At 62.0% G+C, this 26,251-nt stretch overlaps 2 protein-coding genes across 4 annotated transcripts; both read right to left on the bottom strand.

Moving 5' to 3' along the window:
- Positions 1 to 799: 799 nt before the first annotated feature.
- Positions 800 to 20,771, bottom strand: TYK2 (tyrosine kinase 2). Of its 3 annotated transcripts, XM_087777920.1 has the most exons (25): positions 17,880 to 18,087; positions 16,582 to 16,649; positions 16,250 to 16,462; positions 15,191 to 15,314; positions 13,007 to 13,151; positions 12,517 to 12,680; positions 11,916 to 12,300; positions 11,480 to 11,674; positions 11,074 to 11,231; positions 10,845 to 10,968; positions 10,524 to 10,716; positions 10,319 to 10,425; positions 9,790 to 9,966; positions 9,576 to 9,663; positions 9,313 to 9,440; positions 7,599 to 7,734; positions 7,084 to 7,235; positions 6,839 to 6,989; positions 5,727 to 5,824; positions 4,143 to 4,335; positions 3,743 to 3,861; positions 3,028 to 3,200; positions 2,780 to 2,897; positions 2,576 to 2,686; positions 800 to 1,689 (listed from the first exon to the last, which is right to left on the bottom strand). In XM_087777920.1, exons 3-25 carry the CDS (start codon positions 16,434 to 16,436, stop codon positions 1,555 to 1,557), a joined length of 3,561 nt encoding a protein of 1,186 aa, XP_087634046.1. In that variant the 5' UTR covers positions 16,437 to 16,462; positions 16,582 to 16,649; positions 17,880 to 18,087; the 3' UTR covers positions 800 to 1,554. The 3 variants fall into 3 exon arrangements, with proteins under 3 accessions (XP_087634046.1, XP_087634048.1, XP_087634047.1); XM_087777922.1 differs by lacking the exons at positions 16,582 to 16,649; positions 17,880 to 18,087 and adding an exon at positions 19,492 to 20,771 and having other exon boundaries at positions 16,250 to 16,400; XM_087777921.1 differs by lacking the exons at positions 16,250 to 16,462; positions 16,582 to 16,649; positions 17,880 to 18,087 and adding an exon at positions 13,334 to 13,956 and having other exon boundaries at positions 15,191 to 15,282.
- Positions 20,772 to 21,269: 498 nt separating this feature from the next.
- Positions 21,270 to 25,810, bottom strand: CDC37 (cell division cycle 37, HSP90 cochaperone). Its single transcript, XM_087777923.1, has 8 exons — positions 25,625 to 25,810; positions 24,451 to 24,732; positions 24,270 to 24,375; positions 23,813 to 23,928; positions 22,154 to 22,276; positions 21,808 to 21,990; positions 21,622 to 21,693; positions 21,270 to 21,500 (listed from the first exon to the last, which is right to left on the bottom strand). The coding sequence occupies exons 1-8, from the start codon at positions 25,724 to 25,726 to the stop codon at positions 21,351 to 21,353; spliced, it is 1,134 nt and encodes a 377-aa protein (XP_087634049.1). The 5' UTR covers positions 25,727 to 25,810; the 3' UTR covers positions 21,270 to 21,350.
- Between the last annotated feature and the right edge of the window lie 441 nt (positions 25,811 to 26,251).

Here is a 26,251-nt window from a genome sequence, read left to right as displayed (position 1 = left end):
CTCACCCTATAGCGACCCTGAGACACCCCCCCTCACCCTATAGGGGCTCCTGAAACCCCCCCCCACACCCTATAGGGACATAGAGACACCCCTTCCCTCACTCTGTAGGGGTCCCTGACCCCCCCCTCACCCTATAGGGGCCCCTGACCCCAACCCACACCTCCTATAGGGACCCTGAGACACCTCCCTCCTCCCCCTATAGTGGCTCCTGACCCCCCACGCTATAAGGGACCCCAAGATACCCACCCCACCCTATAGGGGTCCCTGACCCCCCCAGGGACCTCAAGACACCCCTCCCCTCACTCTATAGGGACCCCAACCCCTCCCTGCCCTACAGAAACCCTGAGACCCCCCTCCCCACTCTATAGGGACCCCTGCCCCCCCCAGGCCCTATAGGAACCCCAATCCCCCCACAGCCTATAGGGACCCCCCATAGGTCCCCCCAGCAACACCCCCCACCCCGCTCCCCCCACCAGGCCGGAGAGGAGGGGGGGCCGTGACGTCCTTTATTGGGAGATGACCCCCATGGGGGGGGGGGGGGGGAAGGAGGGACCCCCACCCTGCAGCCCCCCACCCCCCACCCCCCCCCGGGGGGGGCAGACAGCAGGCAATAAATAACGGCGAGGAGGGGGGACACAGCCCCCCTCTTCCTCCAGCCCTCCCCCCCCCCCAGCCCCCCAAAACCAGTCCTGGGGGCAAGGGGGGCCCCACCCAGGGTGAGGGGGGCCCGCCCCCCCCCCACGCCCACCCCGGGGGGGGGGGGGGGGGGCAGAAACGCAGCGGAGACCCCAAACCCCAATAAAGTGCCAAAATCTCTTTGCTGAACCCTTTTGGGGAGGGGGGGGGCACCCCAGGGTCCCCGAAGGCGACCCCCCCCCCCAGGCAGCGGGGTCTCAGCAGGTCCCCGAGGAAGAGGAGGGAGCGAGGAAGGGGAGGTAAGGCCGTAAATCCGCGTGTCCCCCCCCCCTCAGTCTCGTTCACAGTGTTCGGCGGGAGGGGCGTGCCGGAAAGCCGGAGCCGGCGGAGTGGGGGGGGGTCCCCCCCCCCCCTCCTCGGGTGCTGCTCCACCACACGCTCACCTCGGCATCCCGGCCTTTCCTTATCCCGTGCCGAAACGCCGCTGGGAAAACCGAAGCGTGGCGTCAAAACGCTACCGGGAAAACCGAAGCGCAGTGTCAAAATTCCGCCGGGAAAACCGAAGCGTGACATCGGAACACCGCCGGGAAAAACCACAGTACGGCCTTGAAACTCCGCCGGGAAAACCGAAGCGCGGCGTCGCAACTCCGCCGGGAAAACCGAAGCGCGGCGTCAAAATGCTACCGGGAAAACCGAAGCGCAGCGTTGAAACTCCGCCGGGAAAAACCAAAGCGCAGCGTCGGAACTCCGCCGGGAAAACCGAAGTGCGGCGTCGGAACTCCACCGGGAAAAACCGAAGCGCGGTGTGGAAACTCCGCTGGGAAAACTGAAGCGCGGCGTTGGCATCCAGCTGCCGCCGCCCCCCTGTCCTCGGCTTTTTGGGAAGCGGAGAGGGGTGTCCGTGCCCCCACTCCCGGCTCAGCAGAGGCTGAAGACGGAGGGAGCCTGAGCCCGGTATTTCTCGTGGAAGTTCTTGAGGATGGGGACGAGGTTGTGGAAAGCCGGGCGGAAGGAAGCCTCCGCTTCCCAGCAGTTCTTCATCAGCCGGTAGATCTGGGAAGGGAGGGAGGGGAAACGGAGAAACAGCCGGAGGCAGCGCGGCCGCCGGGATTTCACCGGGAAGAAGGGGGGGCTCCGCACTTCTAGAGCTCCGCCCGCCGCGTTCGGGACCCCGACTTCACCTTTCCCTCCTCTTCCTCACAGCAAGATGAAGCCCTTCCCGCTTTTTCTCTTCCCTTCCTCCTTTTTTCCCTTCCTTCCCTGTTTTCCTCCTTCCCTTTCCCCACGTTTTCTCCTTCCCATTTTTCTCTTTCCCTCCACACTTTTTCTCCTTCCCTCACCACTTTTCCCTTCCTACTTTTCCCCTTCCCCTCTCCACTTTTCTCCTTCCCTTTCCCCACTTTTCCTCCTTCCCATTTTTCCCCTTCCCTCCCCACTTTCCCCTTCCTTCCCCATTTTCCCATTCCTACTTTTCCCCTTCCCCTCCCCACTTTTCCTCCTTCCCATTTTTCCCCTTCCCTCCCCACTTTCCCCTTCCTTCCCCATTTTTCTCTTCCCTTCCCACTTTCTCCTTCCTTCCCCTTTTCCCACTTTTCCTCCCCCTTCCCTTCCCTTCCCTCCCCTTCACCTCCCTTCTCTTCCCTTCCCTTCCCTTCCCTTCCCTTCCCTTCCCCTCCCTTCCCTCTTTTTCTCTTCCCTTCCCATTTTTCCTCCTCCCTTCCCATTTTTCCTCCTCCTTCCCTTCCCCATTTTCCTCCTTCCCTTCCCCATTTTCCTCCTTCCCTTCCCCATTTTCCTCCTTCCCTTTCTCCACCACTCTTCCCCCTTCCCCTCTTCATTTTCCTCCTTCCCCTTCCCTCCTCCATTTTCCCCCTTCCCCAGGGGCCGGAGCGGACGGACGGACGGACAGACAGCCAGCCGTCGGAACGCCGATCCTCACCTCGCAAGGACAATCCTTGGGACTCGGCAGCCTCTTCCCCCTGTCCAGCAGCTCGATCAGCCGCAGCACCGTCATCTGTCCCTGCGTCGCCCCGATCATCTCAATGAATTTCTACGGGCAAAGACGGGGACAAAAAAGTCAGCCGCAATCCCCAGCTCGGCAAACGCCGCCGCGGCAAAGCCGGCAGCGCCGACCCGGACTCACCACGGGAGGGCTTTGGCCGGAGTCGCAGCGGGTCAGGAGCTCGTAGAGCGTCACCCCGAAGGACCAGACGTCGGAGGCGTAGTAAAACTTACACTCCTTGAGGCACTCCACGGCATACCTGCGCGGTCAAGGTCGCCGGTGAGCGCCGGCGGAGCTCGGCACGCGCCTCTGCTCGCCGTACCCGACCCCGGCGCCATCCTCCGCTCGCCCCAAATCACCCCAGGCGGTGAGGGGGCGTCCGCGCTCACCAAAAAACGGGGCTGTCCCCGTCCTCGCAGACGCGGTAATACTCGTGGCCCTCGGGGATGGCTTTGGCTAAGCCGAAATCCCCGATTTTCACCACGTTTTCGTTCTCCAGCAGCACGTTGCGGGCGGCGAGGTCCCTGTGGATGTAGTGCAGGGAGTGCAGATAGGCCATGCCCTGGAGAAGGGGGAAAAGACGGGGGGTTAGAGCCGCTTTGGGGGGTTCAGAGCCACTTTGGGGGGTTCGGAGCCATTCCGGGGGGCAGAAGAGCCCGCAAATGCAGGCCATGCCCTGGAAAAGGGGGAAAAGATGGGGGTCAGAGCCGTTTTGGGGGTTCAGAGCTACTCTGGGGGGGGGGTTAGAGCCATTTTGGGGGGCAGAGGAACCAAGAGTGCAGACAGGCCATGCCCTGGAGAAGGGAAAAGAGGAGGTCAGAGCCATTTTGGGGGGTTCAGAGCCATTTGGGGGGCAGAAGAGCCCGCAAATGCAGGCCATGCCCTGGAGAAGGGGGAAAAGACGGAGGTCAGAGCCATTTTGGGGGGTTCAGAGCTATTTTGGGGGTTAGAGGAGCCTGGAGTGCAGACAGGCCATGCCCCAGCGAAGGGAAAAGAGTGGGGTCAGAGCCATTTTGAGGGGCATCAGAGCCATTTTGGGGGGGATCGGAGCCATTTTTGAGGGGTTGGAGCCCCCAGGAGAAGGCGGGAAGGGTTGGGCTTTACCTCGCAGATCTGCTGGGCGAAGAGCAGGATGTGGGCCAGGCTGACGTTGTGCTTGGGCAAGTAGTCTCGCAGGCTGCCGAGGGGCACGTACTCCATGATCAGCTGCACAATCTTCTCTCCTGGAGGAGGAGGAGGAGGAGGAAGGCGACGTGTGAACCTCGCGGGGAGAGGGGAATGACCCAGCAACACCCCAAACCCCAGCCCTCTGCCAGGAAGGGGTTCCCCGCCGCTACCAGCCACCAAAAAACTCAGGGAATTGGGTTTTTGGCGCCTCTGCGTCGGACGACGCAAGCTTGGGCTCCGCTGTTGGTGTTCAACTACGCCGCCGAGGGAAAAACTCGCATGGGGAGATTTCCACGGCCACCAAAAGCCACCCCGCGTCCCCCCGTGGCCGCCTTACCCTGCTCGCTGCAGCAACCCTTGTACTTGACGATGTTTTCGTGATAAAGCGTCTTGAGGATTTCAATCTCCCTCTTCCAACTGGTCAGCAGCTGCTGGCTGCAGCCGGATTTGAGCGATTTGACAGCCACCATTTCCCCCGTCCCGTCGTTGGTGGGGTCGTAGCAATACAAGCTCACCTTGCCGAAGTGACCCTGGCAAGGAGAAGGCACAGAATTTGAGATCCGGCCAGGAGCAGCTTTTCCTGGCTTCCCCACACCGGGAGCAGCCTCTCTGGAAGTTCTCCATAGGGGTCAATAAACTCCTCAGACAGTGGGGAAGTCCTCAACAAAAATAGATTAAAATAAAGACTTTTGACTCTCATCCAGATGTAGATTCTTTGGAAATCAGTCTGGAAAGAGGCCGGTTCACCCAGAGGCAACCGGAGCCTATGAATCACAGAGCAGCTCAAGCCACCACAATAACCGGCTACGAGGGAAACATCTGCCCGACCAGCTCCGAGCCCTTCCGCATTCCCCGTAAGCCACCCTCGGCATCTTTATCAGCTCCGTGGTCCGTTGGGGATTTATCATATCAGCTCCTTCAGGGATTTAGAATTGTTTAGGTTGGAAAAGGCCTTTCGGATCCCCGAGTCCCATCGCTAAGCTAAAGCCACCACCTCCGCCCCAAACCAGGGCCCCGAGCGCCGCGTCTGCGGGGCTTTGCGATCCCCCCCGGGGCGGGGACTCGGCCCCTGCCCTGGGCAGCCTGGGCCAGCGCTCGACAGCCCTTTGGGCGCAGGAATCCTTCCCGAGATCCCACCTCAGCCCAGGTCCCATCCAGGACCTATTCCTTCTCCTGTCGCTTCTTCGTTGGCAAAGAGCCCGACCCCCCCGGCCTCAGCCTCCCTTCAGGCAGCCGTGGAGAGCGCCCAGGGCTGCCCTCAGCCTCCCCCTCTCCAGGCGGAGCCCCCCCGGCCCCTCCTCTCCTTCTCCAGCCCCTTCGCCGGCTCCCTCGCTCTTCTTTGGCCGCGCAATCCCACCTCAGACCCCGCGGAGCCCTCGGAGCCGGGGCAGGAGATCGGGGAATCGCGGAAGGGTTTGGGCGGGAAGGGGCCGCCAAGCTCATCCAGCCCCCTGCCCCCAGCAGGGACGGCTTCCCCCAGCCCGGGGCGCTCACAGCCCCGTCCAACCTGACCCTGACCGGGGCCGGGGCCGGGGCCCCCCCCGCTGAGGGCGGGGAGAGCCGGGCACAGGTTGCCCAGCGAGGCGGGAAGAATTTCTTCCTTCCATCGGCTGGGAATCTCCCCTCTTTTCGTTCAAAACCCTTCCCCCTCGCCCCGTCGCCGCGGGACCGACTCAAAAGCCCGTCCCCGCCTTTCTCATCGGCGCGGCGCGGTGCCGTAAGGTCTCCCCGGAGCCGCCTCCTCTCCGGGCTGAGCACCCCCGGCTCTCCCCGCCTGCCCTCCCAGCAGAGGGGCTCCAGCCCTCGGAGCAGCTCCGTGGCCTCCTCCGGCCGCGCTCCCGCGGCTCCCCGTCTTCCCTGTCCCGAGGCCCCCAGAGCTGGACGCAGAATTCCACGGCGGAGGTCTCAAGATGCCACTTACCTCCCCCAGCTCCCGAATCTTTTTCAGGTAACGCTTCTGAAAGACGGTGGGGTCGGACACCGGGAAGTCGGGGTTCACCGAGGTGACGTCGACGAGGTCTGGAAACGATGGGGGTTGAGGGGAGAGCGGAGCTCGCCTCGCCGCCGAGACGCTTCGCGCGTTTTCTTGCCCAAGCAGCGCCTTCGTCTTTCCCTTTTTTACTTTTCCCCCCCTTATTGCCTTTTTTTTTTCCCTTTTCTTTCCTCTTTTTTACCTTCCCCCCCTTCTGCCTTTTTTTGCCTTTTTCCCCCCTCCTTTTTTTTTTTGGCCTTTTCTTTGGCCCTTTTTTACCTCTTGTCCCCCCTTTTTGCCACTCTTGTCCCCCTTTTTTTGCCTCTCATCCCCCTTTTCTTTTCCCTTTTTTACCTTTTTTCCCCCTTTTGCCTTTTTTTTTGGCCTTTTCTTTTCCCTTATTTACCTTTTTTCTCTTTTTTGGCCTTCTTTTGGTCTTTTCTTTCCCTTTTTTGCCTTTTTTTTTCCCCTTCTTTTTTGCCATTTCTTTCCCCTTTTTTGCCTTTTCTTTCCCCTTTTTCCCCCTTTTTTGCCTTTTCTTTCCCCTTTTTTGCCTTTTCTTTCCCCTTTTTCCCCCTTTTTTGCCTTTTCATTCCCCTTTTTTGCCTTTTCTTTCCCCTTTTTCCCCCTTTTTTGCCCTTTCTTTCCCCTTTTTTGCCTTTTCTTTCCCCTTTTTCCCCCTTTTTTGCCCTTTCTTTCCCCTTTTTTGCCTTTTCTTTCCCCTTTTTCCCCCTTTTTTGCCCTTTCTTTCCCCTTTTTTGCCTTTTCTTTCCCCTTTTTCCCCCTTGATTGCCATTTCTTTTCTCTTTTTTTGCCTTTTCTTTCCGCTTTTTCCCCCTCTTTTGCCTTTTCTTTCCCCCTTTTTGGTCTTTTTTTAAACCTTTCCCCCCCCCCCTTTTTTTTTTTTTAACCTTTTTATCCTTCTTTAACCCTTTTTTTTGCCCTTTCCCCCCCTCATCCAGGACAAAAGGCTCCCCACAGCCGCCCTCACCCGATTCAGGGAGGGGGAAGGAACGACGGGGCCCTAACCCCCCTCCCCGGGAAAGCCCGCGGAGCCTCACTGTGCGGCTGGAGCTGGGTGAGATCCCGCAGGATGGTCCGGAAGGACGGCCGCTCGACGGGGGTGTAGTTCAGGCACTGACAGATGAGGGTGGCCAGCTCCTTGCAGGACGGCTCGGGCAGGCGATGCCTTTTCTCGTAGAAACGTTCTTTCTAAGAGAAAAAAGAAAACCAGGTCTCAAACAGGGCTGGATCCATCCCGGAACAGAGGAGCTGGGGACGGAGGGAGAGGAGAAGGCAAAGTCACCTCCGAAGGAGTGCGCTCCTTAAGCGGGACGTCGGCGTCGAAGCAGATTTCCAGCAACGTGGTGCCAAAACTCCATTTGTCGGCCGCCGTGCTGAGGTTTCCCACATCCCGGACGCATTCCGGGGCGATCCAGGGAATCCGGTCCACGCACTCTTTGGGAGAGGGAAGGCGAAGGGAGGCGTTGCTGAGGATACGGCCAGAAAGACCCCACGAACACGGAGCCGGGGGAAAAACTCCGCACAGGATCCCAGCCACTGGGGAGCCACGGTGGGACTAGCTCCGACAGCAGCTTTGAGGCCAAAACCAGCCACTGCCACAGAATTTGCGTGCCCGCACGTTCAAAATGCCGTAATCGCAAAAATTAAGGTCTGAAAGGCAGGCGAGACCTCGCCGAAACAGCTCAGGCACGATCCATGCTATTTATCAGCTACCTGAGCCGCAGGAGGGGAAAAAAGCACCTGGATTTTCAGCTCAGAACAAGCCCAGGCTCAGCCCAGCGCGGGACGACTCAATACCTTCTCGAGAGAGCACCGTAAAGCTGACTCCGGGGTCGCTGAGCTTCACAAAAGGCACCGATCCATCTTCCAGCCCCTTCCTGGCCAGCAGGATGTTTTTCGCGCACACGTTGCCGTGCACCAGGTTTTTGTCCTCCTGTGAAAACAAGGGGATAGGAAATCTTGGAGAAACTCCAAGAGGCCTCAGAACAAGGTCAAGTCTACGGACTACAGCAGAAAATAAAAATGCAGGACTCCTGGCTCTAATTACGCCTGACACCTCCCTGTCTCATTATCCCTTTGTAGAAAGGTGAACCCAGGGGGAATAAAAGGAACGTGGGGATTACCCAGCGCTGGGGCGCACGCCCTCGCAAGCGGCGAGCGAGCTTTCCCAAGCTGCTGGCCAGAAGCCCAGCGAGCGGGGAAGGCAGCGTCCTCGGCCAGGGCTCTTCCCAGCTCGCGCGGCCCCAAAATGAAGGTAGAGAGCCGGGATCCGGCGTTTGAAGTTCAGGTGCGCTACCCCAGCCGCTCGCCCCCGGGAAAGAGGGAGCGAGGACGGGTCTTGTGAGGTGCAGACAGGGCACGTTATGATGAAAATCTGTCTGTCTGCTCGGAGGGCAGAGGAATCATGGAATCATCGGATCGTTTGGGTTGGAAAAGGCCTTTCGGATCCCCGAGTCCCATCGCTAAGCTAAAGCCACCACCTCCGCCCCAAACCAGGGCCCCGAGCGCCGCGTCTGCGGGGCTTTGCGATCCCCCCCGGGGCGGGGACTCGGCCCCTGCCCTGGGCAGCCTGGGCCAGCGCTCGACAGCCCTTTGGGCGCAGGAATCCTTCCCGAGATCCCACCTCAGCCCAGGTCCCATCCAGGACCTATTCCTTCTCCTGTCGCTTCTTCGTTGGCAAAGAGCCCGACCCCCCCGGCCTCAGCCTCCCTTCAGGCAGCCGTGGAGAGCGCCCAGGGCTGCCCTCAGCCTCCCCCTCTCCAGGCGGAGCCCCCCAGCTCCCCCGGCCGCTCCTCCCGAGCCCCCCAGCCCCTTCCCCTCCCGCTCCAGCCCCTTCCCCAGCCTCGCTGCCCTTCTCCGGCCGCGCGCCAGCCCCTCCGCCTCCTTCTTGGAGCCGGGGGCCCAAGGCTGAACACAGCGTCCCAGCTGCGGCCTCCCCAGGGGGACGGTCCCTTCCCCGGCCCGCTGGCCACGCCGCTCCCGACACAAGCCAGGACGCTGGTGGCCCCTTTGGCCACCTGGGCACGCTGCCGGCTCCCATCCAGCCGCCTGCCGACCACCAGCCCCAGGCCCTTTCCGCCGGGCAGCTCTCCAGCCGCTCCTCCCCGCGCCCGCAGCGTGGCCGGGGGTCGGTGGCACCCACGCGCAGGACCCGGCGCTGAGCCCTGCTGGCCCCGGGCCCACGGCTGCGGCCTGGCCAGGCCCCAGGGCAGAGCCTCCCTGCCCTCGCAGCCCAACGCTCCCGCAAACCTCGGGGGCGCGAATCCCCTCGCCATGGACTCCATCATCGATAACGGCGTTAAACAGAGCTGGCCCCAGTACGGAGCCCTGGGGACGCCACTGGTGACCAGCCGCCGACCCGGTTTAACTCTGTTCACCACAACTCCTTGGGCCCAGCTGGTTTTTACCCAGCAAAGCGTACGCCCATCCAAGCCAAGACCCTTCCTGCCACTCGGAGGTGATCTCCGGCACCGTTCCCTGCCGGGAAACCCCCAGCTCCCAGCCCCATTACCAGGTAGCTCAAGGCACTGGCCAACTGCTTGGCCACGGTGATTTTCCAGCCCACGGTGACCCGGCCTTTCTCTTTCCGCAGCAGCACGTCCAGAGGTCCGTGTTCCACAAACTCCTCCACCATGATATCTGGGGAAGACAGAGATATTGTCCTCAGCCCGGCCTCGGCACGGTGCAGGAGCCGATCGGCCCCGGTGACGGAGCCGGCACTGGCACAAGGCGAAGCCGGCTGCGGCAAAGGGTGGAGGAGAGCCCTGTACTCACTCTCGGAGCCTCGCACGCAGACTCCGTGCACGAAAGCCAAGTGCACGTGAGACACTTGGCTCATCAGGCTGGCTGTCTCGAAAAACGCCTGCGGGGAGAGGAGAGAGGGTGTCACGACGGCGCCCGGTCTCTCGGAGCACCTAGGCAGCGGCTCGAAGCTGGTTTTTTTCCCCCCCTGTCCCACCTCCCCTTCCCCAGCCCAGGGGGGACTCACCAGGGCGATGTCTCTGTGGCTGGGGTCCAGGACTTTGAGGACCACGTGCATCTCCCGGCTGTTGTTATTCTGTTCGGTGGAGAAATACTCGGCTTCGTCATCGGCCCCCGTGGTCCCGCAGACGTTCAGCACCCCGTCGTAGATGTTGGTGCGGGTGCCCTGCCCCAGGTGGGCTCGCTGCAGGCAGAGACGAGGCACGAGGGCGTCAGACCCCCAAGCAGCGTGCGCGGGGGGGAATTTTCAGCCTTGCACGCGCGAGCCGACTCTCCCCCTTCCCTCATTGTCACCTCTGCCTCCTGCCTGGACCGCGCTGCCTCTGCACGGCTTTTTTCCCCCCTCTCTGTGAAGAGGGAAGGGAAAAAAGCGCCAAACCAAACCCAATAACTCCTCCGTGTCTCTCTCCTCTCTGCACCAGCGGCGTCAGGGCTGCGGTAGCATCCCCTGACCAGGAGGAGCAGCTTCCTCCAGCCATCGGAATCACCCGCAGCCTGCCGTAAACCCCGCTGCCCGGCGAGACCGAGCGCCCAACCTGAGTGATCTCGTTCTTGCGGATCTGGTGGAAGCTGAGCTGGGTCAGGTTAAGGATCTGCTTCGCGCTATCCTTCACCTTCCGGGTGATCAGCAGGTCCGAGATCTCTGCAAGAGGAGGGAAGAGATGTACGCTAAAGCCCCAGAAACTACGGACGCCCTTGTTCCGCGAGTCCGACGGAGGGAAAAATCATCCACCCTCATACCTCCCGGTTTGGGCGGACAGCATCTCTTCACCGTGAAGCTTTCATCGCCAGACTTGAGCGTGCAGCCTTTGAGTACGTCCAAGAGTTCCCGCAAAGTGGAAAACTCCCGGTCCCACCCTTCCAGCACAAAGGAGTTTCCTTTTTTTTGGATCCGGAATTGCCTGTACTTGAGGGCTCCCTGCACCCCAGGAGCCTGGGAAAGACAGCGTCAGGACAGGCGTCGCAGCTCCCCGTCACGCAACTCGGACCAGGCGCAGCCCAGCTTGTTCCTAACGGGAGCTCGCCGTTCCCGGGAATGCTACGCTGGGAATTGCATCTTACCTGCTGGTGGCCCCTTTTCACCACGGAGAGAATCATCCTGTTGAAGTCAAGGACGCTCCAGCGGATGATGTAGAGCCCTTCCTCCTGCTCCTCCCGCCGTAGCTTGGCAAAAACAAACTCTTCCCTGGCAGCAGGAGAAAGGGGGACGGCTTCGGATAAGCCCCGAGGACACGGCACGTCCTCCTCGACACCCCCAAGCCCTCCGTCGGGTCAGGAAGAAGCCACTTACTGCATGGGCCCGTGGATGCCGTTCAAGATGCTCATCACGACGCGCGGCGGCGCCACTTCGTGACACAAATAGTGGCTGGAGTCAGCCGTGAGTCGGAAATAACCGTCCACCAGCGAGACCAAGGAGAGCGCGCTCTCGGAGGATGGGAGAACCACCTCCTGTGGAAGGGGAGGGGAAGCAGGGTGAGAAGCCACTGCGCTAGAGGGCAGGCAGCCCAAAAATCCACCAAAAAATCCCTTTGCCAGCACGAGGAGAGCGTAAAACTCTCGCTTGCTGGCATTAAGGCCGGAAAAGATCCTTGTTCTTCCCAGCGCTGCCTCCTCCCAGTCTCTGGAGCGCAACTAGGGGTTCCCAGGTGCATCGAGACGGTCAGCGGGGCGGCCGGGAGAGAACAAGTCCCACTCACCAGGCACTTGTTGTCCTGCCGGTTGATGCTGACCCTACAGTCCTTGATGACAATGTGCGTGATTTCCCGAAAATCGCAGAAGTGAGCCCATTTCGGCTCGCTCCGCTCCGCCGGCTGAGTCGGCCCCTTGGGCTCCAGCTCTTTGTTTCTGCTCTTCCTCCCAAAATATCCACGATGGGAGAAGTTCTCGATGCTCTGCAGAAGCGGAGATGCAAAGGCATCAGTTCCAACCCTTCCTACCGCTGGAAAATGGCACCGCTAGCTGGTGACGGTTACCGGCCAAACTGGGATAAGCTGGAAAAGAACTTGGGGTGCCCGGAGAGCCTAAGGAAAAGCCCAGGAGCATAAGCTATGGAAAAAGGAGCTGGTGCAGGATGGGATTTGGATGGGAACGTCTCTTCCCATCCAGCAGCGGGGAGCGTGAGCGCCGACCTACCTCTACGGGCACGGGCCGCCACTGGATCCCGGTCGTGCCGGTGATGAGGACTTCGTGGGTGACAGGTTGGTCCTTGGGGAGCAGCGCGTGCCCGTGCTCCAGCTGCGAATGCCCCCCGTTGACGTACAGCTGCACCTTCTCGCCCTCGGAGGAGGTCTCCAAGGAGAGGACGGGGAAGAGCTCGCTCCCGAAGCGAGGCGCGAGGTGCTCCAAGGTAGCCAGGTATTTGTACATGATGTCCTGCACCGTCAGCTTGCCGGTGCTGACCGTGTGCCGCTGGAAACGCTGCACGAACTTCTTGAAGACGTTTTTCATGCGGAATTTGGTCAGGTAGTTGTTCTGCTGGATCTGGCGGTAGAAGGAGCGCGGGATGCAGTCCTTAAAGCTGCGGGAGGGAAGGAACGACCACTCAGCAAGACCTCACGGGCGCCTACACCTAAACACGCAGCCGGAGAAGCCACAACTGATCTCTCCGTCACCTAAACCAGCCCCAGAATCGCTCCCGGGGAGGAGGACGGAGAGGAAAGAGGGTGAGAAACCAGAAGAAAGCACCGCAGAGCAGAAAGTCCCCGGCCCCGAGGCTGGGAGGCCAAGCAGTCACCTGTATTTTCTGGCCACTTCTTCAAGGGAGATGCCTTTTTTGATGGCGATGTGAGAGAGGTGAAGCACGGCCATGCCCAAGCTTTCGTTCTTGAACCTCTGGATCTCCTGCTCGGTCTGGAGGTCTTTCAAAGATGCGACGTCATTGATGAATTCAAATTTCCCCTATTAAAGAGAAAAAGTTAAATAAAGGCGGAAAAAAGGCCCTGTACTGACTTCTGGAGTGCTTTTTCTTGTCTTTTTTTATTTTAAAGGTGTAATGGGGTCCCCCTCAGCTCGGCTCCCGGCCTCCCAGAGAGGCTTCGAGCAGGACAAAGCCTTTCCAAGGGCAAAACTACAGCTGTGTTTGTCCTTTAAACAAAGCCCTCGCAGATGGAAAAACAGCTCCTGACAACAGGGCTGAGCCGAATCCGGCTGGATCGAGAAAATCAGCCAGGTTTCCACAACTCCAGGTGCAAGTGAGCCTCCAGCCCGTCAGGCCGGTTCATTACCTGCTCAAACAGATACTCGAAGGACGATTTGTCAAGCAAGGCTCCTCCTTGCAGCTTCTCGTCGGGGGAGTCGCTCTGTCGGGGCACGTTGCGATAAACCGCCGGTTCCTTGTCGTTCATCCCGTGCCAATTCCGAAAGTAGTACCTGGAGGGGAGGAGGAGAGGAGAGCGGCGTTCGCACGTGGGGACGGGAGGGCTGTGGTCTGTCCCTGCCCCCTCTCGAAGCCGAGACGCCCTGGTTTTGCCTCTACAGCCAAACCCGGGTCCAGCAGCTACACTGGAACCGCTGCGCCGGGCAGAAGGAGCAGATTTATGGGTGAAACCAACCTCGAGCGGTTCCAGCGTCCCCGGGGGCTCTGGGGGACCGGAGCCAGCTCCCAACAAGGGTTTTGCAGAGGTTTTGTCACCGGCTGTGTCAAGAGGACGGGGAAAGGACCGGCAGACCGAGAGCGGAGAGGTCTGGCCCTGCCCCAGCGCAGCCAGGGTGCCCGCTCCGGGCTCAGAGTGGTGGGGGTTGGGTTTTATTTTTTTTTTTTTTAAGAGCCAGACTTCTTGAAACCCAGCTGCTGACACGAGAATCAGCCACATCCTCAAAAAGCGTGACCCGAGCACAAGGCAACGATTCCGACGGCGGGAGGCAAAGGGGAAGCAACCTCTTCCTGCCACCAAAACTGCCTCCTTTAAGCTTTTTCCACCACGTTTTATGACCAGCTGTGCCGTACAGCACACAAAACACATCCCCGTCAGCAAAGCTTCGTTAAAGGCACCCTAATTAACTCTGGCTGCAACCCATCCCGACCTGCAAACGCCTCTTTAGCAGCACTGCTCCCCACAACGCCGTTGCGCAGCCCGGTTTGCTCCGCACCGAGCTTTTCCTGCCGCCTGGAGCCCAGGGGCTCTGAAAAAGGGAGAGCAGGCGGGGTGAGGAGCGTCCCCGACAAACGCGACATCTAAAAAGAGAAAAAAAATCAGCACAAGGAGAGCTCTGCGGGCAGAGCGAGTTTCGGTTCCCACTGCTCAACCCTCAAAGCCGCATCTCCACCTGCGGTTAACGCGCCGGCGCCAGCCGAGTGGCATCGAAACCAGAACCAAAGGGAAAAAGATTTTCTGGCCCAAAAAGTCAGAGCTCTGCGACTTATCCGCAGCCGGAGAGCTACGGATCACGGTGCTCTGCTCCCGCGGAGGCGCCGGCCATGGGGACTCGAAGCCTTCCTCCTCACACACCGGGAAGCGTGGCTCCCACGGCCGCCGTTTCAACCTTCCTCGGACAACACGGCACAGCCGCACGGCGAGCCGGCGCGGCGCCTCGGAGACCGTTTTCTGCTGCACGCGTTGCGTTCGGCGCAACAGCTGGCTGCAGAGAGAGGCCTCGGCTCGATACGCCGCGGTTCCCCAGGAAGAAGGTGGTATTGCAAGCCGGATAAAACAGGCTAATAAATCTCCAAGCCAGGTTTTCCGTTTCTCCCTCGCTTTTACCTTCGCTATGACTCACCATAAAAAAAAAAAAAAAGCAACAAAACCAAACCCCAACAAAACCAGCCTGAAAAAGCTCTCCGAATAAAATCGCCAGCGGCAACGTTTTGGGAGGAAACGCTAAGATCGCCGTTCCCGTTGTCCCCAGGGAACCCAAGTATCTCACAAAGATGTCTACAAAAAAGCAGCCGCCGCCTTCCCGGGAACGCAGCTGGCGACGCCGCAGCCCTGGGTCACCCAGAGAGGCCCTTGGGTGTTGGCTGTTGGTCTCAAAACCCTTCAGAGGGGACGTTGTCCCGCTCGGGGATGGAGCTGAGAGGGGGAAGCACGGGCTGGATCAGCCAGGGAGAGGCAGGACAAAAGGCGGAGGAGTAGCGGGAAGAGGGAAATTCCTTCCACGCTGAAGGAGAGGCAGGGACTCCAAACACGTCCCGTTCCTCGTTTAATCCTTCCGAGTCCGATTTAGACGAGCCCTGCTGCGTTTGCTCGGCTCCCCGACCCCGCGCCAACCTCCGCAGATATTTTCCAGGCAAATCTGGAAACCCTACAGGTAACTCGGGGGCGGAAAAGCAAGCAGCGTTATTTCCAGCGCGGCCCTATTAAAGCCCGGCACGTCTCCGCTCCGCGAGCAAAGAGGAGCTCGGCTGCTCCGCAGGGCTCGGCTCCAGGAAAGACGGGAGCAGGGGATGGAGCGGAGGGAAGCGGCCTCACCTCATGCGGAAAAGCAGGTTGAAGTTGGTGTCTTTGCCGATTTTGAAGAGGTGGTTGGGCGGGAGCCAGACTCGGCTCTGGGTGTCATAGAGGGCGAAGAGGCTGTAGCACAGCGGCGTGATGCCTGCGAAGAAAACACAATTCCTGTGAGGCGCTGTCGAGCCCGCAAAAACTCACAGCTGATAGCAAAAAATATTATAAAAAACCCTTCTTCGCCCCTTTCCTCCCAACCGCTCGATTTTACTGGCAGCAGAAACCCATCCGTGCTACCGACACCCCACCCCCGGGGACCGAGACGTCCTCCTCGTCCCCGCTCGCAAATGCCAGAGGCAGGATAGCCTTTAAAAACGCCGTTTAAAAGAGAGCCGCGCGTCTGCCGTCCTTCTGGCGCGCGCGGGGAAAGCCAGCTGGCCAGGGGAGCCTCAGCCGTTTTTTATTCCAAATAAACCGCCGTGCAGAGCTGCTTAGACTGCAGCAAGGGGAAGGGAAGTTAATAAAACCCATGGGAAACGCGAATCGGGAGCGATTTGCTGGTTAAACCTTAGGTGAGAACTAAAATCTTCTCCTAAGGGTTAAAAGAGAGATCAGGCGCCCTTAATTCAAACCAACACGTCCGCAAAACGGCTCCTCAGACCAAGAAGAGCTCAGACGCGGGTGCCCGGCACGATTTTTGCGCCTCCGCCGGGAGAAATCCACGGCGAGGGGAGGCAGAGCGCTCATTAAACGGGATGTTGATGAGTCAGAGGTGAAGTAATTGCTCTTCAATTCATCATGCTCCAATAACTCACAGACCCGTTGGCCTGAGCCTCAGGGTAGAGCCATCCCACCCCACTTCTCAGGAACCCCGGAGCAAGCGGGGATGCCCAAATTCCGACAGGATTTGCTAACAGCCTGTTACCAGGAAGCTGCTTCTTAAAAATAACACGAGCGCTCAGATTTATCAGATAAAGCAGCTTAGACGGTCGCAGGGATTGGGAAATTGGAAATTTCTCAGCCCCGGGACGTAACCCGATTGGGTATGGCAGTCTCAGAAGAGAGACGGACTTCCCCGGCGCTCACCGATCCTCCGCGCGAGGTCGATGCAGATCTCCTCGGCGCTGAGCGTGCCCTGGGCGTAGATCTGGCACCGTTCCCGCTCCTCCTCGCCGCTCCAGTGCAGGCAAACCTTCAAGCCGCCGCTCGCCGAGAAGCAACAGCCTTCGGCGTCCGACTCGCTGTGCTTCACCGCGCATTGGCACAGAGACATGGCGATGGCCCCCGACGACGCCCCAGCTGGGAAGAAACGGAGAAATAAATAAAAACAAGCGTTAGGAAAGCACGGAGCGCCCCGCCACCAGTCTCTCCCAGTTGGGCAACTGGGTGCCCTCCAGCCCGACGCTGGGGCTACGCACCTCGCCGTCAGATGAAGCATAACTCGGTGCCGATCCCCGAAGGCGGCGTGGGAGGGGGTTGTTATCACCTGGGGCGGGGGGAGGGAAGCGATCCGTCGGTGAGACCGGGAAAGCTGGATCCCTCCGTGCCTCCCCACACCGCAGCGCCGGCATCGCTCCCGCCTCCCCCAGCTCTTCTCCCCGATCTCTCCCGGCAAAATCTGGCGCCTGTTCCCCAGTTCTTTTTTTTGCTGATGAAGGCCAAGCGGGTCTCACCGCCGCAGCTCGACTTCCTCCGCCGACGATAAACACCGCAGGGAGCTCTCGCTCAGGGCCAGGACTCTCACGTGCCCTCGCTCTCTCGGCTTAGCGAGCCCGCAGCGAGCTTGCCGCGCCGCGGGGCAGGGCTTTTTGCCCTTTAAACAAACCCAGGGCTGCGAGAGAGCCGTGCCGAAGCTGCGCCCCCCGAAAAACAGCTTCACCGCGCCCTATCGACGCTGAACACGGGGACAGGATCAGCCCAACGCCTCCATCCCAGTGATACGGTGAAGGAAACCAACCCGCGGAGCAAAACCCGGCACTTTCAGGGGGTCAAAAGCCTTTTCAAGCATCACGTTCCGCTCCCTACGTCCCCGTCGCGAGGGTTTCCTCCATCCTGCACCCAGGGGAGCGAGCGGAGAGGTGAAACAAGCAGCTCTCGCCCTAAAAAAACGCGGCTTTGGGTGCAGGGCGGCGTTTGGCTGGGGTACAAAAAATGAGAGGTACCAAAAGAAACCCCTTTTCCCCGGAATTTCGTGCCGAGATGAGGGTCTTCCCCCATAGGAATGTGCCTCTCCAGATCCTCTCAAGGCGAGGCACGTGACGGCATTCCTTCAGCTTCCGCCCGCAGGCGCGGCGAGATCCCGAAGCCAAACCTTGGCAGATTTCCCCCAATTCCCTCCTCGTGAGGGGAGCGGAATCCGAAAGAGGCGGCTGCTCCGTCAGCTTCCTCATTTCTAAAAACCAGGTGAAGCCGGCGAAGCCGGGCGCAGCACCCTGAAGCGGCTCGGCGGGAGCTCAGCACCCCCAAAAAAGTTAGAAATCACCTTTAATAGGCTGCTTTTTTTTTTGGCATCCGAGCTCGGTGCTGACAGCAGATACAGCGAAAGGGCTGAAATTTGGATTGGGATTGAAAAATGGGATTCAGAGCAATTTGGATTTCCCCAAGCAACAGGTTGGGGAACAAAATAAACACGGAGGGATCCTCGCGCAGCAGGATCCAACCTTCCCCCCGCTGTTATTCCCAACGGCGGCAAACGCCGACGCCGCAGGGCACAAACCTTCCCGATTTCACCCCGATTTCGGCCTCCGCGGTGGCGGTTTCTTCCACTCGGGCGTCGTGGGCTCCAAGCACAGGCCTGGAGGGGGGAGACGAAGCGAGTTACGAGCCGTGTTTTGCAACCCCAGCACAGCTGTGCTCCCGAAAGACGCGGCCGATGAGGATTTTGCCCGTCTCCGCTGCAGATCCGCACGCACTCGGCTATGCCAAGGACCCGGGTCGTCGCCGGGGATGGATTTTGACCCATTTCAGGTTCTCCGAGGGGGGTTTCCCCCTCACACGCAGCCAAGCTGCAGCCCCTCGAGACTCTGGACACGTCCCCATGGTGCTAACGCTGCCTGCCGGCCCGTTTGCTCCCTGGCCCCGTGTTTCTGAGCGAGGAGCAGAGTACACGTGTGTTTTCTGGGGCAGAAAACCGCCCGGTCACCGGCACTGGAGGCTCGAGGTGCCCCCGAGAGGTAACAGCGGCGGCGGCCTTTGGTCGTGGGGCGGCGAAAACGGGGTGCAAAGTCCAGCGCGGGCTGGGAAGCGGCGAAGGGGAAGGCAGAAGCGCGGGGGCAGCGGGGACCAGCCGCCCCGCGGCGCGAGGGGAAGGCAGGGGAAAGCGGGCAGCTGCCGGTTGGTGCCGGTGCCCGTTCCTGCAGGCAGCTGAGCCCCGATGCCACGAAACCGTCCCTCCCTACAGCCCCACGTATCCTGACCCCTCGCCCCCCACACCTTCCCGCCTCACGCATCCTGATGCCCCACGCCAAAGCCCCTCAAATCTCCCAGCCCCACGCCCCAACACCCACACGCCCCATAGCCCCCAGCCCCACATCGCCTGAGCCCCCACATCCCCTAGGCTCACAAACTCTCACCCCCATCCCCGAGCCTCCCAGCCCCACGTATCCCGACCCCTGAGCCCCCCAGCCCCACATATCCCGACCCCTGAGCCCCCCAGCCCCACGTATCCCGACCCCTGAGCCCCCCAGCCCCACGTATCCCGACCCCCGACCCCCCCAGCCCCACGTATCCCGACCCCCGAGCCTCCCAGCCCCACGTATCCCGACCCCCCAGCCCCACGTATCCCGACCCCTGAGCCTCCCAGCCCCACGTATCCCGACCCCTGAGCCCCCCAGCCCCACGTATCCCGACCCCCCAGCCCCCCAGCCCCACGTATCCCGACCCCCCAGCCCCCCACACCTTGAGACCCCCACCTCTGACCACCCCCAGCCCCACACATCCCAAGACCCCCATCCCTGAGCCTCTTAACCCCCCACACCCTGACCCCCACCCCAGGGACTCCCAGCCCCCCCCACACTGACCCCCCCCAGCCCCAAACACCCCCAGCCCCCCACCCCAGCGCCTCCCAGCCCCCCAGCCCTGACCGCCACCCCTGACCCCCCCAGCCCCACACACCCTAACACCCCCCCCCCCAGAGCCCCTTCCCCACCTCCCCCACCCCACAGGCCCGGCCCCCCCTCCCGCCCCACAGGCCCCGCCACTCCCCACAGGCCCCCGCCCCGCAGGCCCCGACGCCCCCCAGCCGCCGTCCCTCCCCCCCCGGGCCCCCCAGCCCCGCACACGCCCCCCGGACCCTCCGGGACCCCCGGCCCGGGACCCCCGACCCGCACCGGGCCCCCCCCCCGGCTCGTACCGGGCCCCGCTCCCCGCCGGCCCGGCCGCCGCTCCGGCTCCCTCCGCCCCGCAGAGCCGCCGCCTCCCATTGGGCCCGAGAGACGCGCTCTGCCATTGGCCCGCCGCCGCCACGTTGCCACGCCCACAAGCCGTCGCCCCCCCATGGGCGGGGCGCTGAGCGCGGTCCCGCCCCCGGGAAGAACCGGCGGCGGCGGCTATTGGCTGCGGGGCAGGGAAAGGGCGGAGCCTGAGAGAGGGCGGGGCCGGAGCCCAACCAGGGGGCGGGGCTAAAGAGCACAGCTGGATTGGGAGCACAGCTGGATCCCAACGAAGGGGCGGGGCTGGATCCCAACGAAGGGGCGGGGCTGAGAGGGCACAGCTGGATCCCAACGAAGGGGCGGGGCTGGATCCCAACAAAGGGGCGGGGCTGGAGGGGGCACAGCTGGAACCCAGCCAGGGGGCGGGGCTAAAGAGCACAGCTGGATTGGGAGCACAGCTGGATCCCAACGAAGGGGCGGGGCTGGAGGGGGCACAGCTGGATCCCAACGAAGGGGCGGGGCTGGAGGGGGCACAGCTGGAACCCAGCCAGGGGGCGGGGCTAAAGAGCACAGCTGGATTGGAAGCACAGCTGGATCCCAAGGAAGGGGCGGGGCTGGAGGGGGCACAGCTGGATGGGGAGGCACAGCTGGCTCCCAACCAGGATGTTTGCTCCAATGGGGAGCACAGCTGGACGGCCCTGGGCACAGCTGGATCCAAACCCACGGGAGGCACAGCTGGATGAGGGCAGGGCTGCCCGTTAGAGACGTGGGCACAGCTGGATCTGAACCGGAGGCACAGCTGTAAGGGCTCACAGCTGGGCAGAGCCTGGGCACAGCTGGATCCAAACGGGGGGCACAGCTGGATCTGAACTGGGGGCACAGCTGGATCCGAACCGGAGACACAGCTGCAAAGGCTCACAGCTGGATCTAAGCTGGGTGGCACAGCTGGATCGAGGGGCACAGCTGGCTCCAAACCCAAGGGGCACAGCTGGCTGAGGGGCACAGCTGGATCCAAACCGGGGGGGCACATCTGGCTGGAGGGGCACATCTGGCTGGAGGGGCACAGCTGGCTCCAAACCGGGGGGCACAGCTGGCTGGAGGAGCACAGCTGGCTCCAAACCGGGGGCACATCTGGCTGGAGGGGCACAGCTGGCTCCAAACTGGGGGCACATCTGGCTGGAGGGGCACAGCTGGCTCCAAACCCGGGGGGGGGGGGAGGGGCCCAGCCAGCCGCCGGCAGGGCCCACATCTGGCCAGCGCCCTGGCCACATGTGTCCCCCCACCCCCCAAATTGTCCCCAAATTGTCCCCACCCCCCACCCCCACTCCACACCCGGCTTCTTCAACCTCTTTATTCAACACAAGAACCGCGCCGGCACGCGCCCCCCCCGCCCCCGCCGCCATTTTGCCTCCCCCCTCCCCAAAACCTCCCCCGTCCCCCCCCAAGGGGGGGACGGGGGAGGTTTTGGGGAGGGGGGAGGGGGCGCAAGCAGCTGAGACGTCACCAAACCCCACCAAAAATCACCAAAAGTCTCTACAGCGCGGGGGGGGGGGGGGGGGAAGACCCCTTTACGCCTTTTTTGGGGGGGGCTTCGCGCCTCTTTTTGAGGCTCGGCGCCTGTTTTTTCGCGGCTCTACGGGGTTTTTTTGAGGCTTTGCGCTGTTTTGGATGCTTTGCGCCTGGTTTTGAGGCTTTACACCTGGTTTCGTGAGGCTTTATGCCTGTTTTTTTGATGATTTATGCCTTTTTTTAAGCTTTACGCCTTTTTTTTTTTATGCTTTATGCCTTTTTTTTTTTTAAACCCCCCCCCCCCCAGCTCACGCATTTCCTTTCTCCTCGTCGCCGTTTTCCTTCTTAATTTCTTCGTAAATGGCTTCGCCGCCGCCTTTCTCGGCTCCTTCTGCCGTCTTGGCGTTGGGGACCCAGAGCCCCGAGTCGATGCATCGCTGCATGTGGTATTTTGCCTCCTGCGAGGGGGGGGAAGGCTCAGGGGGGGTCCTGCCTGCTCTGCCTGCCCTGCCAGACCGGCGAGACCCCCCCCCCGTACCCCTGGAAGCTCCCCCCCCCCCCCAGGCAAGAATCGCTCACCGTAGGATCCATTTTGCTGATCGTGTCTTGCAACATCTGAACGTCTTTTACGTCAAAGCATTTCTGCAGCTCCTGCGAGGCCGAAGAGAAGAGGGGGAACACGTGAGGACACCCCCAAGCATTAAAACCGGACCAAACTTTGCCGTTTTACCCCCAAAACCAATAAAATCACGGGGTGATACTCACGGGCGGCAAGGACTCGTACACCTCCACGGGGTCGAGCCCGCCGGGGCCCAGGCGTTTCTGTCGCTCCTCTTCCTCGTATTCCTTCATCGCTTTCTCGATGCGAACCTTGGCTCGACCTCGCACCCGTTCCTTGAAGGCTTCCAGCTCGTCGTTGAAGCCCTCCATGTACTGCTGGTCGGCCGTCTGCCAGGAGAGGGGCGTGAGGGGGGGCCGTGGGTCCCCTGGACCCCCATTTCCCCCCCCCCCCAAATCCATCCTGGGGTCCCGCCCGGCTGCGTCGCTTCACCCCCAAGCAGCGGTGCCGGAAAAATCAGCTGCTCCGGGGGGGATCCAGCCCGGTTCTCACCTTAATTTTGGTGAAAAACTGCCTGAAACAAGCCCTGGGATCGACCTTCAGGCTCTTGGCCAGCTCCAGGATGAACTGCATGACGATGGTCTGGTGGGCTACCTGCTCCATCAGGGCGTGTTTCTGGGGGGGAAAAAGGGAGGTGAGGACCCCAAAATTCACCCAGCTCCACGTTCCCCGCGTCGGGGAGGTTGGGGGGGCTCATCCCCAACCCCTTTTTATGGGGAGGGGGAAGACGGCGGCGGCGGGCGGATGAGCTGGATGAGGGGATCGAGCGCACCCTGAGTTTGGAGAAGACAGCGAGGCGGGTGGGAGCGTGGATCTGCTGGGGGGTAGATCCCTCCGGATCGATGGGTTGAGGCCAACGGGATGAGATTAAGAAGGTTCAAGGCCGGATCCTGCACTTGGGGTCATCACAACCCCACACGACGCTATCAGTTTGGGGAAGAGGGAAGGGATTCCGCCCCCCGACGCCGCCGAGACCCCCGGCAGCGCCAGGTTTCCGGTTGGACGCGATGATCTCACGATTTCAACTTAAATTATTCTCCGATTCTGCGTCCAGCTCTGGGGGCCTCGGGACAGGGAAGACGGGGAGCCGCGGGAGCGCGGCCGGAGGAGGCCACGGAGCTGCTCCGAGGGCTGGAGCCCCTCTGCTGGGAGGGCAGGCGGGGAGAGCCGGGGGTGCTCAGCCCGGAGAGGAGGCGGCTCCGGGGAGACCTTACGGCACCGCGCCGCGCCGATGAGAAAGGCGGGGACGGGCTTTTGAGTCGGTCCCACGGCGACGGGGCGAGGGGGAAGGGTTTTGAACGAAAAGAGGGGAGATTCCCAGCCGATGGAAGGAAGAAATTCTTCCCGCCTCGCTGGGCAACCTGTGCCCGGCTCTCCCCGCCCTCAGCGGGGGGGGCCCCGGCCCCGGCCCCGGTCAGGGTCAGGTTGGACGGGGCTGTGAGCGCCCCGGGCTGGGGGAAGCCGTCCCTGCTGGGGGCAGGGGGCTGGATGAGCTTGGCGGCCCCTTCCCGCCCAAACCCTTCCGCGATTCCCCGATCTCCTGCCCCGGCTCCGAGGGCTCCGCGGGGTCTGAGGTGGGATTGCGCGGCCAAAGAAGAGCGAGGGAGCCGGCGAAGGGGCTGGAGAAGGAGAGGAGGGGCCGGGGGGGCTCCGCCTGGAGAGGGGGAGGCTGAGGGCAGCCCTGGGCGCTCTCCACGGCTGCCTGAAGGGAGGCTGAGGCCGGGGGGGTCGGGCTCTTTGCCAACGAAGAAGCGACAGGAGAAGGAATAGGTCCTGGATGGGACCTGGGCTGAGGTGGGATCTCGGGAAGGATTCCTGCGCCCAAAGGGCTGTCGAGCGCTGGCCCAGGCTGCCCAGGGCAGGGGCCGAGTCCCCGCCCCGGGGGGGATCGCAAAGCCCCGCAGACGCGGCGCTCGGGGCCCTGGTTTGGGGCGGAGGTGGTGGCTTTAGCTTAGCGACGGGACTCGGGGATCCGAAAGGCCTTTTCCAACCTAAACAATTCCCCAATTCTCCAATTCCCTGATTCTCCAATTCCCTGATTTCTGGCAGGAAAAGCAAATCAACCCGCGGCAGAAAGGCCAGCGAGGTGAGGACAAGGCAATCCCGGCACAAAACCAGCAGGAGGAACAGGGTTTCATCCCAGTTTCTCACCTCTTCCACCTCCAGATCGATGCACCAGATGACTAAGTAATTAGCCGTCTCCTCACAAACGAGGTGAGGGTTATCGGAGAGATATTTCTGGCTGTCGTCCCAGCGCCGCAGCATCCCTTCAAAGCAGGGCAGCCCCAGTTAGCAGAGGAAGGTTTTTCCGCTCGTTAAAAAAAGAACAGCCTCTAAATCTCGTCAGCAAAAAAAAGTTGGGGGGGGGGGTGTGACTCATGCCAAGGTTCAATTAAACCCCCCCAAATTGTGATTAACGAAGGCAGCACATGAAGCTTTGCCTCAGCTGGGCGAGCGAGCAAAAAAATTTGGGGAAAAACATGGCAAATTGTCAAGCGGGCACCGGAGCGAGCTCCCACAGCGGAGGGGGGGGTTCCCCAGCTCGGCGGCCGCAGGGAGCCCCCCCGAAAGGGCCTGCCAGCCCCCCCAAACCCTGCCCGCCACTCACCGAAATGTTTGATCTGCTTCTCGTATCTCTCCACGAAAGTTTTGTGTTTTTTCTCTTTCTGTTCCTCCGTTTCCTCCTTCTCCTCCGGTTTGACGTTGAAGACGCTCTGGGGAGCAGAAGGATGTGAGCCGCCAGCCCCGCGACTCGGGGGGGGGACCCGCGGGGGCTCCCCCAAACCCACCTTGCTGAAGCCGTCCTTGCTGAGGGTGTCCACGTTCCAGGGCATGTTCTTCTCCTTCTTTTTCAGCTCCTCCAATTTGTTTTCCCAGCTCTTCTCCTCATTCTTCAGCTGCTGAGCTTCGGCCTGGAGCTTCTCCAGCTCCCCCTTCCCGCTTTCCGGATCCGCCACCTCCAGTTCCTTCATTTTTTTCTGGCACTCGGCGAGTTTCCGTTTGCATTCCCTGCATCCTTTATCCAGCTCTTCTTTTTCCTTCTGGAATTGCTCCATTCTCTCCACTCGAGCCTGAAGGCGACAGGATGGAAACCACGTCGGGAAAGACGCATCGTTAACTCTCTCCTGCTTCCCGGCCTCGTTAACCGCGCTCCGGGAAGCCCCACACGCTCTCCCGGATCTGTTATCCTTGCGGAACTGGGTGAAGCACAAGGAGCTGCTGCGAGGGGAGACCAACGTCCCCGAAACACCCCGATTTACAGGAAAACTCAAGCCGCTCCACACAGCTCCGGGGCGTTTTGTCGGAACTGGGGAGGGAACAGCTCGGGCAGCAGCTTCCTTCCTTCTCCCTGCTAAATCGGGAATGACTCCGGAATACCGCGGCCTCCGAGTCCCCACGGATTCGGTTCCCGGGGGGCGCGGGGCTGTGCAGCCCCCCCCTCCTCCCATTTACCCCCCAGGCTCCGAGCTGGGGGAAGCCCCTGTGGGAAGCTGGGGGGGTTACGGGACCCCAGCCCCATCCTCCAGCCCCGGGGGAGGGGGGGGGCGGTCCCAGGGTGCCCAAGCCCCCATGGGGGTCCCAGGGTCGGTTGCTATGGGAACAGGAGAGCCCCCTCCCCACGGGGGTCCCGGGGTCAGTCGCCACGGGAATAAGGGAGCCCCCTGCGTCCCGCCATGGGGGTCCTGGGGCCGGTTGCCATGGGAACAGGGAACACGCCCCCCCCCCCCCCCCGTGAGGGTCCGGTCGCCATGGGAACGGGGGAGGCCCCTCCCCATGGGGATCCCAGGGCCGGTCGCTCCCGGGGGTCCCCCCCCCTCCTGGGGTCCTTGGAACCGGTTGCCACGGCAACAAGCGAACCCCCTTCCCCCTCCCTACGGATGTCCCGGGGCCGGTGGCTCCCGGGGGAGCCCGGCCGGGCCGGGGGGGGGGGGGGGGAGCGGCGTCGGGCCGCCCGGGCCGCACCTGGTGCCGCCATCGGAAGAGGCTGGCCGTGTCGATGTTGGGGTGAGTCTCGTCCTCATCGTCCGAGACCTCGATGTGGTCCCACACGCTGTAGTCCACCATGGCGAGGCCGCCGCCGGCGCCCGCCGCCTCCGGCCGCTTCTCGAACCCTCCAGCGCCCGCCCCGCCTACTTCCGCCCGTGACTGGCGCACTTCCGGATGCGCCGTTTGCGCACTTCCTGTTGCGCGCGTCCTCTCTGCGCACGCGCACGGCCCGCCAGGGACGCGCCGGCGCGGCCGCCTCGCCCGGCACAAAGATGGCGCGGGTTTTAAAGAGACACGCACGCCGGAAAAGGGGGGTGAGGGCGGGACCCCCCCGCTCGACGCCCCAGGGTCTGGGGGGGCTGGGAGGATCCCACTCCCCTCAAGGAGGGTGGGCAGGGACCCTCAGGCAGGCGCTGCTCGTCTGGGGGCCTTGGGGACATGGGGGGACATGGGGACAGAGGGACACGGAGGCACAGGGACATGGCGGGACATGGGGGGACATGGGATCACGGGGACGTGAGGGGGCATGGCGCCTTGGGGACAGAGGGACATAGGGACACAGGGACATGGTGGCACAGGGACATGGGGGGACATGGGGACAGA

The sequence above is a fragment of the Nipponia nippon genome, unplaced genomic scaffold (assembly GCF_047370975.1).
Source record: "Nipponia nippon isolate SJK-2023a ecotype South Korea unplaced genomic scaffold, ASM4737097v1 scaffold_42, whole genome shotgun sequence".
Taxonomy (NCBI): Eukaryota; Metazoa; Chordata; class Aves; order Pelecaniformes; family Threskiornithidae; genus Nipponia; species Nipponia nippon.
Note: the sequence above shows the minus strand (reverse complement) of the source record. Positions and strands in the feature narration are given on the sequence as shown.

Excerpts from the sequence above, each read along its gene's own strand:
- TYK2 (XM_087777922.1), bottom strand. The coding sequence starts at position 19,659 with ATGGGGGGGCGACGGCTTGTGGGCGTGGCAACGTGGCGGCGGCGGGCC. Across the intron at positions 11,675-11,915 it reads GGCGGCCCGTGCCCGTAGAG|AGCATCGAGAACTTCTCCCA; the intron begins GTAGGTCGGCGC and ends CCGCTTCTGCAG. Across the intron at positions 9,664-9,789 it reads GCCACAGAGACATCGCCCTG|GCGTTTTTCGAGACAGCCAG; the intron begins GTGAGTCCCCCC and ends CTCTCCCCGCAG.
- CDC37 (XM_087777923.1), bottom strand. The coding sequence starts at position 25,726 with ATGGTGGACTACAGCGTGTGGGACCACATCGAGGTCTCGGACGATGAG. Across the intron at positions 22,277-23,812 it reads TCGATCTGGAGGTGGAAGAG|AAACACGCCCTGATGGAGCA; the intron begins GTGAGAAACTGG and ends TTTCCCCCCCAG. Across the intron at positions 21,501-21,621 it reads TCAGCAAAATGGATCCTACG|GAGGCAAAATACCACATGCA; the intron begins GTGAGCGATTCT and ends CCCCCCTCGCAG.